Source organism: Talpa europaea, assembly GCF_964194135.1.
Source record: "Talpa europaea genome assembly, chromosome: 12".
NCBI classification, from domain to species: domain Eukaryota; kingdom Metazoa; phylum Chordata; class Mammalia; order Eulipotyphla; family Talpidae; genus Talpa; species Talpa europaea.
This window is the reverse complement of record NC_140079.1, coordinates 53,919,608-53,933,049: the sequence shown is the minus strand read 5'-3', so window position 1 is coordinate 53,933,049 and position 13,442 is coordinate 53,919,608. Positions and strand designations below refer to the sequence as shown.

Sequence of the window (13,442 nt, the reverse complement as noted above, 5' to 3'; positions counted from 1 at the left end):
GAGAGAGAGAGAGGTGTGAGAGAGAGAGAGAGAAAGAGAGAAAGAGATTGATTCTTCCATTCACTTAGACTCTTACACACATACTCCTGGGGGACTTTTTGAATATTTGAGAATTTGCAAATAGATGGTATAAAGTGTTTTTTTCTAGTGGGTGTGCATGCTGTCTGGAATGCATGCTTCTATTTCTCTGTGCTACCCTTGCCTCATGGCACTGCCACCCCGCACATACCACTTGGCATTGTAGCTGCAAACACTGAGAGGTGCATTCAGTTGGGGAGCTCACAGATAACCCCATGATGGTATCTGCATCCATCCCATGGGTGCCAGGTACAGAGCGCCTCTTCCAGACACTGAATGTGGCTCAGACCAGCTGCTCTGCTCCCTTGGCTCCACCCTGGTCTCAGGCTCCTTTGTGGATGTAGTTCCAGGCGGTGGTAGAGCAGAGCCTGTCTGCCAGGAGTGTTCTCAGCTGGTGGGTGTCAGGGGAGGAAACAGCATCTGCCACCCTTCCAGGTCCAGGAAGGCCCAAGGGATGAGGCTGTCAGTCTGGTGGAGCAGGCTGACCCTGCGCTCACAGCTTCTTTACTCCAGGCATCATGTCCACCCCTGTGAGGAACGCCCACCCCTGCCACTCTGACCTTGCACTGGCTTTTTGTCCAAAATGACACAGCCTGTATGTGTAGAGAAGAGAATTTTCCCTGGGCAAGACCAAGAAGGTGAATACTGTGTTTTTACCCACCTGAGCCGCCAAACCACCATGGCCTCTATCCAGGGCTGCTGTGCTCCATAAGCACAGGGTGCCATTCACGTTCTGCAGGATGTGGTGGCCCTGCTTTTGGCCCTGCCACTGTCTTGTGGCCTTGGTGGTATGTATACCAACCACGTGTTCCCTGCCTGACTTGTGAGATCGGAGTCATACACCATTGTGAATATGCTAGAAATACTTGGGGAAATACATCTTCATTCAGGGTTGCAGGGTTTCCACGTAGGCGTCTGACGGGTTTCTAGGTGAAAGTGCGAGAGCATGCAGTGTGAGTGTGTGACTGTGTGAGATGGTCTGTCCTTTGAGTCTCTGCCTGAGACTTGGAAAACTAGACCCCCATGTTTGCACAAATCAAAGAATCAAAATCCACTCCCTTGGAGAATTGAAGGTTAGGAGTCAACAGAAGGCACATGGGCACCTGGGGGGCCCTGTGCCTCTCCCCGAAGTCGCAGGTGGCTGTGGGGCTTGCGGTTCAGAAAGGTCAGGATGCACTGAACCTGTTCGTTTTTCTTTCCCAGAAGAGACAGAAGGAGAAGACACCACATGTCGATGTGGGAGCCGCGCAGCAGCCACCTGTATGTGTGCGCGGTCATGTGTGGGTGTGGGGACACAGTGTCTTTGTCCTTGTTGTGGACGGTGTGGCACTAGGCGTGCTGTCAGCATGTGTGGGGCCAGTGCGTGTGTGTGTGTGTTCTGTGCACAAGGTTTGTGGACGTGCCCCTTGTGCCTTTCAGCACGTGCTTCTCTCAGTGTGTGTCTAAGGTCCGTGACCCCGTGTGCCGTCCCTCTGCTGTGTGGCCTGCGAGTGGGCGTCCTTGCCAGCGAGCACGCCTTTTGTGCAGGCAGTAGTGTGCAGCTATGTATGGGCCTCTGTAAGGTTGTGTGCGGGCATGTGAGTATCCCCTGAACAGCTGCAGGTGTGTGCCCGCAGGCACATGTGTGTGAAGGAGCAGGTGACCACCCTTCCCGTGCAAGTCTGCTCTGGGTGTGCTCTTGTGTGTGTCACGTTTGTGTGTTCTGCTGCCACGCGAAGGCTCTTTTTGGCCCCCTAAACAGTTTTGAGCATGAGCTGCTGGTGTGCTCTGCACACACCATCCTGTGGTTATTATTAGCTGTTGTGACAGATACCCAGTACTCATGTTTTGAGGGTGAGGCCAAACCTTTTCATAACATGGTTCGCCATCGTCATCACCCTTCGGTAGTATCCAACCATTGTACTCCCCAGCCCTTGCTATCCTAGGCTGCAGTCTGCAAGGGGAAGGAGAGCGTGCGCAAGGGAAGAAAGTTCTCTGACCTGGATAGGCCACTGCTGGACACAGAGGGTTGAGATAGAGCAGGGGGAGCAAGGATGACGACTGGAAGGTCTTCTACTCTCTGCAGGCCCCAGGGCTGGTCCCTCCCCAGCCCAGCCTTCTGCTGCTGCAGAGCAGGGATGAGCATGAGACCCCATGGACTGGGGGCCCTAGTCCAACCACTCATCCCCACATGCCCACTTGCTCGCCTGCGTCTTCTGTGCTTCCTGTCTGCAGGTCCTGGGCTGGGCTCACCCATTCACTCCCCTTCACATCCTGCCCTTTGCCCATGGCCACGAGGGCTGGCCTGCACTCATGTGGCAGCCCTCCCTGGCCTCCAGACACATAATTTTGACTGTGGCCCTTTCCCCTTCACCAGGAGGGAGCGCAGGCGCCGGCACCACATGTCTGTGTGGGAGCAGCGTACCAGCCAGCTGAGAAGGCATATGCAGATGTCCAGCCAGGAGGCCCTCAACAAGGAGGAGGCCCCACCCATGAACCCCCTCAACCCTCTCAACCCACTGAGCCCCCTCAACCCCCTCAACGCCCACCCCAGCCTTTACCGGAGACCCCGGCCCATTGAAGGCCTCTCCCTGGGCCTGGAGAAGTGTGAGGAAGAACGCATCAGCCGTGGAGGGTCCCTCAAAGGGGACAGAGGGGACCTGTCCAGTGCCCTGGACAACCAGCGAAGCCCCCTGTCCCTGGGCAAACGGGAGCCTCCATGGCTGGCCAGGCCCTGTCACGGGAACTGTGACCCAGCCCAGCAGGAGGCTGGAGGAGGGGAGACTGTGGTGACCTTTGAGGACAGGGCCAGGCACAGGCAGAGCCAGCGGCGCAGCCGGCACCGCCGTGTTCGCCTGGAAGGTAAGGAGCCTGCCTCGTCCTCCTCCCGGAGCCGGTCAGCCAGCCAAGAGCGGAGTCTGGATGAAGGTGTGTCCACCGAGGGGGAGAAAGAGCTTGAATCCAGGAGCAGCCATGGGAGCAAGGAACCCACAATCCAGGAAGAAGAAAGAACCCAAGACTTAAGAAGGTAAATCACCCTGGAGGCATCTCACAGGCCTGGTGGTAGGGATCTGGAATATATGCCTTTGCAAGCCTCAGTTGCCACCTTTGTGAGATGGAAGTGACTCTAAATAATATTAACAAGGGGAATTGGCCCCTGAAAACCAAGGTCTGCTTGGGTGTGTCTTCTATTCGGAGCAGACCATGGACAGATGGATGGGAAAAAGGAGTGGACGCTGCCCTAGGACCTTGGCTCCTTTCTACCTGCTTAGGAGAGGGGGGACAGCAGACCTCCTCAGGCTGCCTTCTCCTTTCCCTCTTACCAGATGCTTCTTAAGATCTAAACACTAGCTGTTTCTTCCCTTTTCACAGGACCAACAGTCTGATGGTGTCCAGAGGCTCCGGGCTGGCCGGAGCCCTTGATGAGGCCGACACACCCTTAGTCCTGCCCCAGCCAGAGCTGGAAGTTGGGAAGGAGGCAGCACTGACGGAGCCAGAGCCAGAGGGCAGCAGTGAGCAAGCCCTGTTGGGAGATGTCCAGCTGGACATGGGCCGAGTCATCAGCCAGAGTGAGCCTGACCTCTCCTGCGTCACAGCCAACACGGACAAGGCCACCACGGAGAGCACCAGTGTCGCCGTTGCCATCCCCGACGTGGGCCCCTTGGTGGATTCTACTGTGGTGCACAGTGAGAACACAATCCCTATTTCCCTCCCCTGAACTTCACAGGCCACCCCTGACTGGGGGGAGTCAGGGACTCTGCACCCTTCCCAGTAAAGCTGCAAACCACCCAGCAGCACAAGCTCGTAACACAAGTAAAAGTAGTGGCAGTTTATGCCAGCATGCAGGAAAAATAAGTCAGAATATCACCGTTCTCAATATTAGACTTTGCCCAGAATATTTCCTTATGCTGTCGATCTCTAACTACCCTTAAGTTTTCAACAAGATGACTGTGATTTCGACCCAGTTCACTGTTCGGCTGTTTGACTTATGACTATGTTTGACATACAACGCATGACTATGTTAATGGGCTACTCTGGGACCTCCCAGGTGCTGTGCTACCTCAGAACCCCAGAGGAAGGGGATATCAGGGGACTTGCCAGCTCTGCCTCTGTTCAGTGTGTGCCTCCAAGAACTCTCCTTCTCTGGAGGCCTCAGTGGGTCCTCTGTAACATGAGAGCTTTGAACTGGATGATCTCTGGGTCTTTCCCTGTGCTAACATTTTATGAATCCATTACTCTGTTCTTTTCCTTCTATGAGCTTTTCATCACACTTTCTCTCATATTTCTCTCAGGCAATGGTGAAAGTCTACCAGACCTTAAAGGAAAACTCAACAAGAAAGCATTTAACCCACCCTGACCCCACACCCATCCCCACTCCACCCCACAACTCATCTTACACTAATCCACCCCACAGGCCCTACTCCAAACCTAAACTGTATACCCCACCCCGTACTAACCCACACCCTACAACCATCACTCCAACCTAAACCCCATCCCTGCCTGACCCCACGCCCCATCCCAGCATTAATCCTGCTGCCCCAAGGCCACTGTATCCTGACCACAGTATCACGCCCTTGCTTTCCCCCTCCTTGACTGTTTTCCATGTCTCTCTCTCACCGGGCAATCTTTTCTCCCTGTGTGCCTGTCTTCTGCTCCATCTCCTCCCCATCCCATCTCTACATGAAAATGCCAACACTACATTAAACAGTGAAATTTCTCATGTCCAGTGCACTGGTCGTGACTTGGGTATGTCTCGGGATCTCAGGCTCACAAGCTTTATGGGTGGTGTCTGCTTAATTTTATATGCCTATAAGTAAGAAGTGTTTTGGATGCTCTTTTTGAAAAGCAGTAAGAAAGCTTGGTCCCCCTGTCCTCACTGGGGCTGGTCTATGGCCCTGGTCACAGGTTATCAGAGCAGGTTATCAGAGGGCATTTGGTTACTGACATGACTTACCTTTTGGAAGGATCTGGAATGGGCAGAAACTCAGAGGTCTGCTCACACAGAGTCTAGGGAAGTTGTGTGTTGACAGAGCAGTGGGAAGAGTTGACTGGGCCCCTTACTCCACTCTGCTGGCCTCAGCTTCTTCCACATGCTGACTTGGGTATGGAGACAGAGAATCCTCTCTGAGAGCCCCACTCAGCCTCCGACTCCTTCACCTCCCAGTCCCAGATCTGCATTCCGTGGACCACTGCATACTCATTAATCCTGGCTGGATAAAGCACAGCTGGAAAGGCAGCCACGAACAGAGTAATGGTTTCTTTACATCTTCTGCCATGTGATTTTATTGAAAGCATTTAGGATCTTGAATTGGGAGCCCATGGTAGCTATGTGACCTTAGGAGGTGTTCCTGTTTTCCCTGAACACCAGTTATATGCAATATAACTTATAACTTACATATATATATATATATTTGTGTATATATATATGTATATATACACACACACACACATATATATATAACTTACATGCACACACACACACATACACACACAGAATAATGCTGGTCTACCTCTCAGGGTGCGCTGATGTGGAAGTTCAGGAAGTAAAGATATACAAAAAATCCAGATTTTAGATATAAAATCTAAACTTGGTAAACTTTACAACAGGAACAACCATTCTGTTTACCGCTCTGTTACCTGGGGAAACATGTTTACTGTCATTTATGTGGTTAAAAAAAACCCCAAAACTATCCCACATAAATTCAAGGTGAGGAGAGCAAGGGCTTAACTCAGTATCATCTAACAAAACTCTGATGTTCTCAGGCCTCTGCAGGCACACTCCCATCACCTGTCCTGTCCCCAGGGGGGAAAGAAGGGCACATGTTGCAAGGTTTGTGATGGTGTCAAAATGTCCCTCTTGCAGTTAGCAACAAGACTGATGGTGAGGCCAGCCCTTTGAAGGAGGCAGACATCAAAGAGGATGAGGAGGAGGTGGAGAAGAAGAAGCAAAAGAAGGAAAAGCGGGAAACAGGCAAAGCCATGGTGCCCCACAGCTCCATGTTCATCTTCAGCACCACCAACCCGTAAGACATCCCCTCCCCCGCCTTTGGTGCTGGGCATACAACCAGGGTCTGAGCACAGGACAGAGTGATGTGAGGGTCTGGTCAGCTTCCTGGTTCTTCTTTGGGTGGGGGAAGGCCAGGCATGTGAAGCACCAGGTGCTAGCAGGTGAGATGGGTCATGAACTTAAACTTCCTTTGAATCCTGTGCCCATGGTCTAGGGAGCCATTCAGCACAGGAAAGCACCAGTACAGGATCTTTCACCTAGTAATGGGTGATATGGGTGACGGGGGCGGGGGCGGGGTGGTCAAGAAAGAAGACCACTTGAGGACATGTCCCCGAATATTCTAGAGGTGGACAGAGTCGAGAGCATGGAACCCAGAATGAGCAGAGCATTCCCTGGAGGTTAAGAGTATTGGTCCCACTGTACAAAATAATGATGCTGAAATGGGACCCTTGAGCAGAGGTCAGGATATGAGATGGGAGTGGCTGAGAAGTGTCTGGAAGGTTAGATTCAGGAAAGATGATATTTTGAAAGAAAAGCTGCCTCTGCTCTGGAAGTGAGTATGATGCACACGTAGGCCAGCTTCTGAGGCTCCAGAGATGAGCCTTTCCTTAGCTGCATGGCCAGTGTTTGGGCAGAGTCCAGAAAGGAGGCACCTGGGTGAAGGTGTGTCAGGCCACCTGAGGCCAGAATGCTGTCTATGGATATCATCACTTTACTAGATCGCCCAGGGCTCGTGCAAATCTGTTGCTGCTTTGCTCAGTGATGTTAGAATCCAGGTCTATTTCTTGGTTCTTATCATTGCTATATCCCAGTTTCCATACAGTGGGGGAGTGGACCTTGAGTACAGCAGTGGGGTGGGATGGGGGAGAGACCAGGGACCAGGTAGCCCCCCTGAGTGTGTGGCCTGGTGCTGACTGCTGCCCCTGGTCTGATGTGCTTGCAGATAATGGATCTTGGCTTACGTACTGCAGCTCTAACCAATCTGATTACCTCCCCCACTGGGGCTTTAAATCAAGGGTTGTGCCTGAGAAATTAAATTGCTCTCCCCAGGCTCCTTCTCGTGAGGGCCTGGCTGTCTGGAGGAGTCTGGTGTACATGGAGGTGGAGGTGGGGAGGGCAGGAGCAGCCAACTCAGCAGACTCAGCCAGATCAGCAGAACATCTCTTTCTCCCCTGTTCTGTGCACCACCCCCCCCCCCCAACCCACTGCCCGCAGGATCCGCAGGGCCTGCCACTACATCGTGAACCTTCGCTACTTTGAGATGTGTATTCTCCTGGTCATCGCGGCCAGCAGCATTGCCCTGGCGGCTGAGGACCCAGTCCTGACCAACTCGGAGCGCAACAAAGTGGGTGTCCATTCCAGCATTAGAGGTGAACTGAGGAAGGTTCTGGGGAATGAGAACGGATAGCGAAGTCACCCATTCTGGCTGTCAGGGTGAAGGGTGAACCTTTTTAAGACTACCCCCTTTGCCCAAACCCTCTCCCTGACACTGCACAGCTTCATAGCTCAGCTGCAGGTCTTATACAGTCACCCAGGGCCACAGCTGCCTGAGGGGCCTAACATCAGCTGATGGGTGACGTGTATGCCCTTGGAGAATTGAGACACCTGGAGGGCCCAAGGCTGTACACAGACGTAGGAGGGAGGAGGGTAGAAACTGACCAGGATTCCCGGTCCTGAGCCAGAACTGTTCAGGGGGAGAAGTGTGGGGTACAAGGAGAGAAAGGCCAGAAACTGACCACCTGGTCCTTGACTCCAGCAGGACCTAAGGCTACTTTGCATCCTGCGTCCAACCAGCCGTGACAATTCAGCCTGAGGCAGAAATGCATAGGGTTGGGTGTGCCTGCAGCCTGCATGTATTTGTGGCAGGTGGAAGTGTGTGTAGGCTGAGGACCCCCGTGACCCCTATCCCCCCACTACATGTGTCTTACAGGTCCTGAGGTATTTTGACTATGTCTTCACTGGCGTGTTCACCTTTGAGATGGTTATAAAGGTAAAATCCCCCAGAGAGAACCTGGGCTCCGGTACGGCTGGGTCACCCATTCCTCTCCTGTAGAGCCCTTCCCCCATGCTGTCACCAGCCGGCTAATGCCAACCTCGGTGTCCACTTCCTCAGGTCTGGGGATCCTCTGAAATCTCTGAAGAGTGGCAGCGGGCTGTGGAGATGGCCCAGGGAGGAGCTGGGCTGGCAAAGAGTGTGCAGTCAGGCTTGGGGGCTTGCCTCCCTCATGTGCCCCCTGGCTTGGGCCCCCTGGTGCATGTCAAGGGTTAGATAGGGATGAGTCTCCCTGGACACCATCTGGTCCCATCTACCCCCCAGTCTGTTCCCCACCACCCTAATTCACTCCCATCTGGGGTTTTGCCCTTCTGTGCAACAGAGGTTGTGCCTGGAGCTCTGAGTCACTGCTGAAAGGTGTCAGTGTTCTGTGACCTCCAGGTAACCTAGTTGCACCCCAGTGCTCTGAGAAGAGGCCCCGGGCTCACAGATTTGTGCAGCAAGCCCATGGGACCTGCGTCCTCTTGCACTACACATCCTGGGAAGGGCTGGTTCTGGAGATGACGCTGGCTATGGAGGTGTCACCTTAAGCACCCTGGAGCTCAGGGTGTGCCCTGCCACTACCTCCTGGCTCATCCGTGGCTATTCACATCCCTGTCCCACAGATGATAGACCAGGGCTTGATCCTGCAGGATGGGTCCTACTTCCGAGACCTGTGGAACATCCTGGACTTTGTGGTGGTGGTTGGTGCCTTGGTGGCCTTCGCTTTGGCGTAAGTAACTCTCTCTTCATATTCAATTTTCTTCCCTCCCTACTTCCTGAGATCCTGGCGGATGTGAGGCCTCCTCCAGGGCCAGCCTGAAAAGTAATTCACTCAGAGTCAAACTAAAAATGTTGGCCTGGAAACCTACCCCTAAGAACCTTGCAGCATCAGCTCACATCAGTTTACAGAGGGAAGGAGGAGCAGGGATAGTAGCTAGGGAGAATTCAGAGGCCCTGGAGCTCCTCTCTTGTACATGAGTGCATACGGGTAGGTGCTTGCCAGAGTGGGCAGTGCCACTGTGGTCTCCAGGAGGGATCTAGGGGTGTGCACTTTCATTTCTCAATTCTGTCAAACAGTGATCAGCTTGAAAGGAAGATGGAGAGTTGAGGCTCACAGAATTTGGGCATGGACGTTCTTTGCCCGGGAGCAGGACTCTCCCTCAGAGTGAGTTCTTCCAGGGACATAAGCACGTTACTGATAATGTTTCATTCTAGAAGGAAAGACGTTACCAAACTTCCTGGATAACAGACTTCGAAAAAATAGCCTTCACCTATTCAGGTAACAGTAAACCAGGTTCATTATACTTAGGGGATTTTTTCAAATATTGATCCAGCTGTAGCAGGTTTTCACCCACGTTCTGATTTTTCATACTGAATCCAGCCAAGGAAGGGGCTCTCTTAGTCCTCCGGGGATAGCCAGGAGGCAGGCGTGTCATCAGTCTTTTCCCTAAGCTGGTACTAGGTAGGTGTCAGGGTGCCATCAGGAGGAGGGACATTTTGAGGCAGTCTCTGCGTGCCTGCCTCGTTCCACAAGTCCCACGGTCCCCCTCAGATGTAGAGCAGTGGTGACAGGCTGGAGGGCTGTCATTTGTCTTGTTCTTACTCTGTACCCTATGAAACATGGCAGTGGTGGTTTTGGTGCTGATGGCAGGTGAAGCCTTAGCAGCCACAAAGCTGAAGTCTCTCTGTTGGTTCTCAGATCAGGTATTCTGCGGGGTACCCCAAGAATCCTCTGATTCTGAGGTCCACACTGAGTGTGCATTATAAAGCATTTATAAGAACACTCAGGTCTCCTTAAGCCTAATACCTGTGTAGGGAAGTGGGCAGAGGTTAGGTCTGGCCTTCCCTATTCCTTGTCCTCACCATATAGCCCCTGCTTTTGAGGCTATATGGAGACACCAAGTGTTTGCCAACTATGAATGCCTCAAGCTGTGCCTTTCCCTCTCTGAGGTTTCAAGAAAAAATCTAGTGAGTCACTGGATCTCTGAAATCTTTTAATTATCTTTTCCTTTGTGGAAAAGAGGGATTCTTCTGATAATTATTTCCATGGGAGGACCAGAGCTGCTTTTCCTAATTTCTTCACACTCTGGTACCACTTATTCCTGTTTCCTGGTTTCCTGCACGAAAAAGCAGAGATGGCTTCAACTTTGGCATTCCTGGGTCTCTGCACTCCAAGCATATTACCTCATTTGTGGGAGCAGGGTATGTGGGGTGGGGGACACCTGGAGCCAGCTGTCTCTTAGGGGAGTCACGTGACTGCCAGTTTATGAGATTCAGCACCTTCTAGAGGATGCTGTATGGTGACTGTGACTCTCAGGATTCACATCTGCATTGCTTAGTGAAGGGATGAAGGTGGCCAGTGGGCAGGGACTGCAGCTCAGGAGGAAATGCACGAGAGGACAGGCGTGAGTGTCTGTGTGCACACACATGCACCCCTGCTCCCCAGGCCCCTCACCTCTGCATTCCTACTGCTCCACATGTAACTGGATGGGCTCAAATCAAGTCACCAGGTGAGCTGTTCTGGGCTGGATTCTAAATAGTAAATTCACCACTTCTAATGGCTTGTCAACACAAACAGTTTTCAAAGAAAAATAATTGGCTCTTCTGTTCTCACCTCCTCCCCCACTGAGGCCTGTGCCTCATCCAGCATTATGTGAGCTCTCTGCAGCTGATGCTGAAGCTCCCCACGGCTGTCTGCTGTAGTAGCAGGGCACGAGGTAAGGTCAGGACTCCCTGGCACATGGGGGATCTGGATCACAGCCGTGCTTGGCCTTTCAATATTCAGCCCTTAGCCAGAAAGAGAAACATGAGTCAATCTGCCTCTTGATGCCAGAAGGAACCGGAATTCTCACATTAGCTTTTATTACATTCTTTTTATTGAAGCATGTCACTTTCCTGACACTTGACACTGCCCGTGTCTTGGAGATGGACGCTGTGCTTTGAATGCATCCAGAACCAGACAGCTTCAGGGGTGGAGCTGGTTCGGAATCCATTCAGTGAAATGCATAGGCACAGATGACATTAGATTTAGGCGGACCCTCAGGAGCCATAGAATGTGGTAGTCTGGCTCTGGTTTAGAGCTTGGGGCTTGGATGTGAAGGTATAAGTGTGCACAGGTGAGAACGGAACAACGACTCAGAGCCCCCTGCTAGCACGTGCTCACAGTTGCAGAGCCTTGCTTGCAATAGCAGAACATACATGTCTCCTTCATTATGGTACTGATGCCTCTCCTGTATATGTACTGACTGCTGGTATCCGAGGTAGTCCTTCAAACCTCAAGCTTTGCTTTGAGGCTTCTATTTTGACAGACCCTGTTCTTCTAGAACTGAAAGGGACTCTCCCAAAGCCGACTGACTGCACATTAATCTTATGAGGGGAGAAACAGTGGACAAGGTCATGCCTCATGCAAAGAAGACCCATTTACTGTGAGCTGGACAAGTCATCCTGTTCCACAGCTCTGTGTCAGAGAAAGGAAGATTAAAATTAAATGTAGCCATCAGGTACCCCATTAACTGTGGATTTAGGATGCTGGCTGAACTGGGTTGGAAATTTCCAGCAATGAGCAGATAGAAGGATGTGATTCCTCATGACTCCAGCTTTAAAGTCACCTTGATTCTGTGTCCAGCCAGAGACCCTAAAGATCATTATTGGCCATGGACTCTTGGGGTACCCACTGTAGTACTATCCCCTAACTGCCTTGAAAATGGGATTTGGGAAGGAAATGGAGGGATAATGTGGGAGCCACATGGAGGGAGTATATGAAAGAGATGTTTCCAGTCTGCCTGCTCTTGGCATTAAGCGCCAGCATCTATGTCTTTCCATGAACACTGGAAAATACATTGCTTTTGGGGAGCCCTTTGTAGAGTGTGCACTTGGTGACCTTAGCCATATGGCACAATGGATGTGAGTCCCCCAGGGTTCTCTTTATTCACAAGTGGCACATTTGGAAGGTGGTCAGATGTGAAAGGGATCTCCACAGAACCAAGCAACATGAAGTGATCCAGTTAGGGAACATGGCTCCATACACATGCCAACCCACAAGTCTGTTCACCAGGCCCACATGCAAAAATCGCCCGATTTAGGAGGGGAACCTTCACAGTTGCAGGAAGAGCCCAGTTCTGCAGGGTGAGTAGAAAACCCATCACCATGGCCTCCAGATTTAAAAGAAGGTTTTGGAGTCACTCGGGGCAGAAGAGTCCATGATGGGTCTCAGGAAGTATCAGTCTAGATCATGTGATGTGCCTGCCATCTGCTTCATACACACTCATGGTGGCAGAGCCTGGCATTACAGACTAGTCTCCAGCTGGGGGAGTCTGTTGGCTGGACTTCAGCCGGCACCAAAGCAGTCTTAGAATGTTCCAGCAGATGAGGAGTTTGGGGATATGTGTGCAAGAAGACAACTAAGAAACAAGACAAATCAGGTCACTTGTTCACCAGATTGAGTAACAAAACTGCTTGGAGATGGATCGATGCTTTGCTGTCTCCTGCTTCCCAGTGCCTGGATAAAAATACCTTCATTATGGTGCTATGTGTTGTCAAGGAGAAAATTTGCTAAGGTTATGATGATTGTGTAATGGGAGCTTGTGAAGGTCCATGTGCCTCAAGAAAAGGATTAATTATTTACCACATAGCATCGTGCTAGGGCTATAATTGTTCAGAGCAAAGAAAGGTGGTGGGTCGTAAGTGACCCAAAGAGATGCTGAGGTATGCGTCAGGAAGAAATAATCCTTGGTGGCAGCAGCTGAGCAGTGCAAAGTCACAGTGAGGAATTCGGTTCTTCACACAAACAAATGAACTAGCCTTACCAAGTTCCAGAGAATTCTCTCTCTCAAGACAAGCTATACAAATCACCCTTTTCAACGCAAAGGGAAAATTTCCTCCCCTTTTTACATGGGTCTTGAGAATACTGAGAATTTTGAGAATATTAATTTTGCTTTCTTTTATTTCTATTTCATTCATCACAAAGTCCTGTTTTGCACTTGAGAAATGGATTGATTGAGGTTTGACTCATTTGACTAGCCAGTCACCAAGTCCACTGTTAAGCAACAGAAATTTTTTTATTTCAAATTCAGTGCTTTCTTCATTACATTAAGTTGCATTCTACCTACAGTGTTCTACTTAGTTCCATTATTCCCTGTTACTCAAAAGTGGTGGCTTGGTCTAGCTCTCCCCTCAGCCTGCAAAGCCTTCTCTCTCCAACTGGAGGCAGACCAGGCCTATGGAGAGGTGGTAGAGAAGGGAATCCATGACCTTGTCAGTCCTGATGCACCATTTTCTTCCCATGAACCCTCATAGACCCAGACTGGCTAAGGGCTCTAGGGTAGATAGCTCAGTGTCTGAGCT

The 13,442-nt window shown here is 51.3% G+C and overlaps 1 protein-coding gene across 3 annotated transcripts in view; it reads left to right on the top strand.

Moving 5' to 3' along the window:
• Positions 1-13,442, top strand: part of CACNA1E (calcium voltage-gated channel subunit alpha1 E) — a gene marked incomplete at its 5' end in the record, with an annotated part of 298,790 nt that overhangs the window by 236,113 nt on the left and 49,235 nt on the right. For 2 of the 3 annotated variants that reach the window (XM_084250600.1, XM_084250601.1), the window contains 7 exons: positions 1,282-1,338; positions 2,435-3,085; positions 3,430-3,743; positions 5,921-6,080; positions 7,280-7,409; positions 7,995-8,054; positions 8,723-8,829. In XM_084250600.1, the coding sequence (XP_084106726.1) occupies positions 1,282-1,338; positions 2,435-3,085; positions 3,430-3,743; positions 5,921-6,080; positions 7,280-7,409; positions 7,995-8,054; positions 8,723-8,829 (1,479 nt within the window). The remainder of the gene's footprint in view (positions 1-1,281; positions 1,339-2,434; positions 3,086-3,429; positions 3,744-5,920; positions 6,081-7,279; positions 7,410-7,994; positions 8,055-8,722; positions 8,830-13,442) is intronic. The other variant, XM_084250602.1, reaches the window with a different exon arrangement.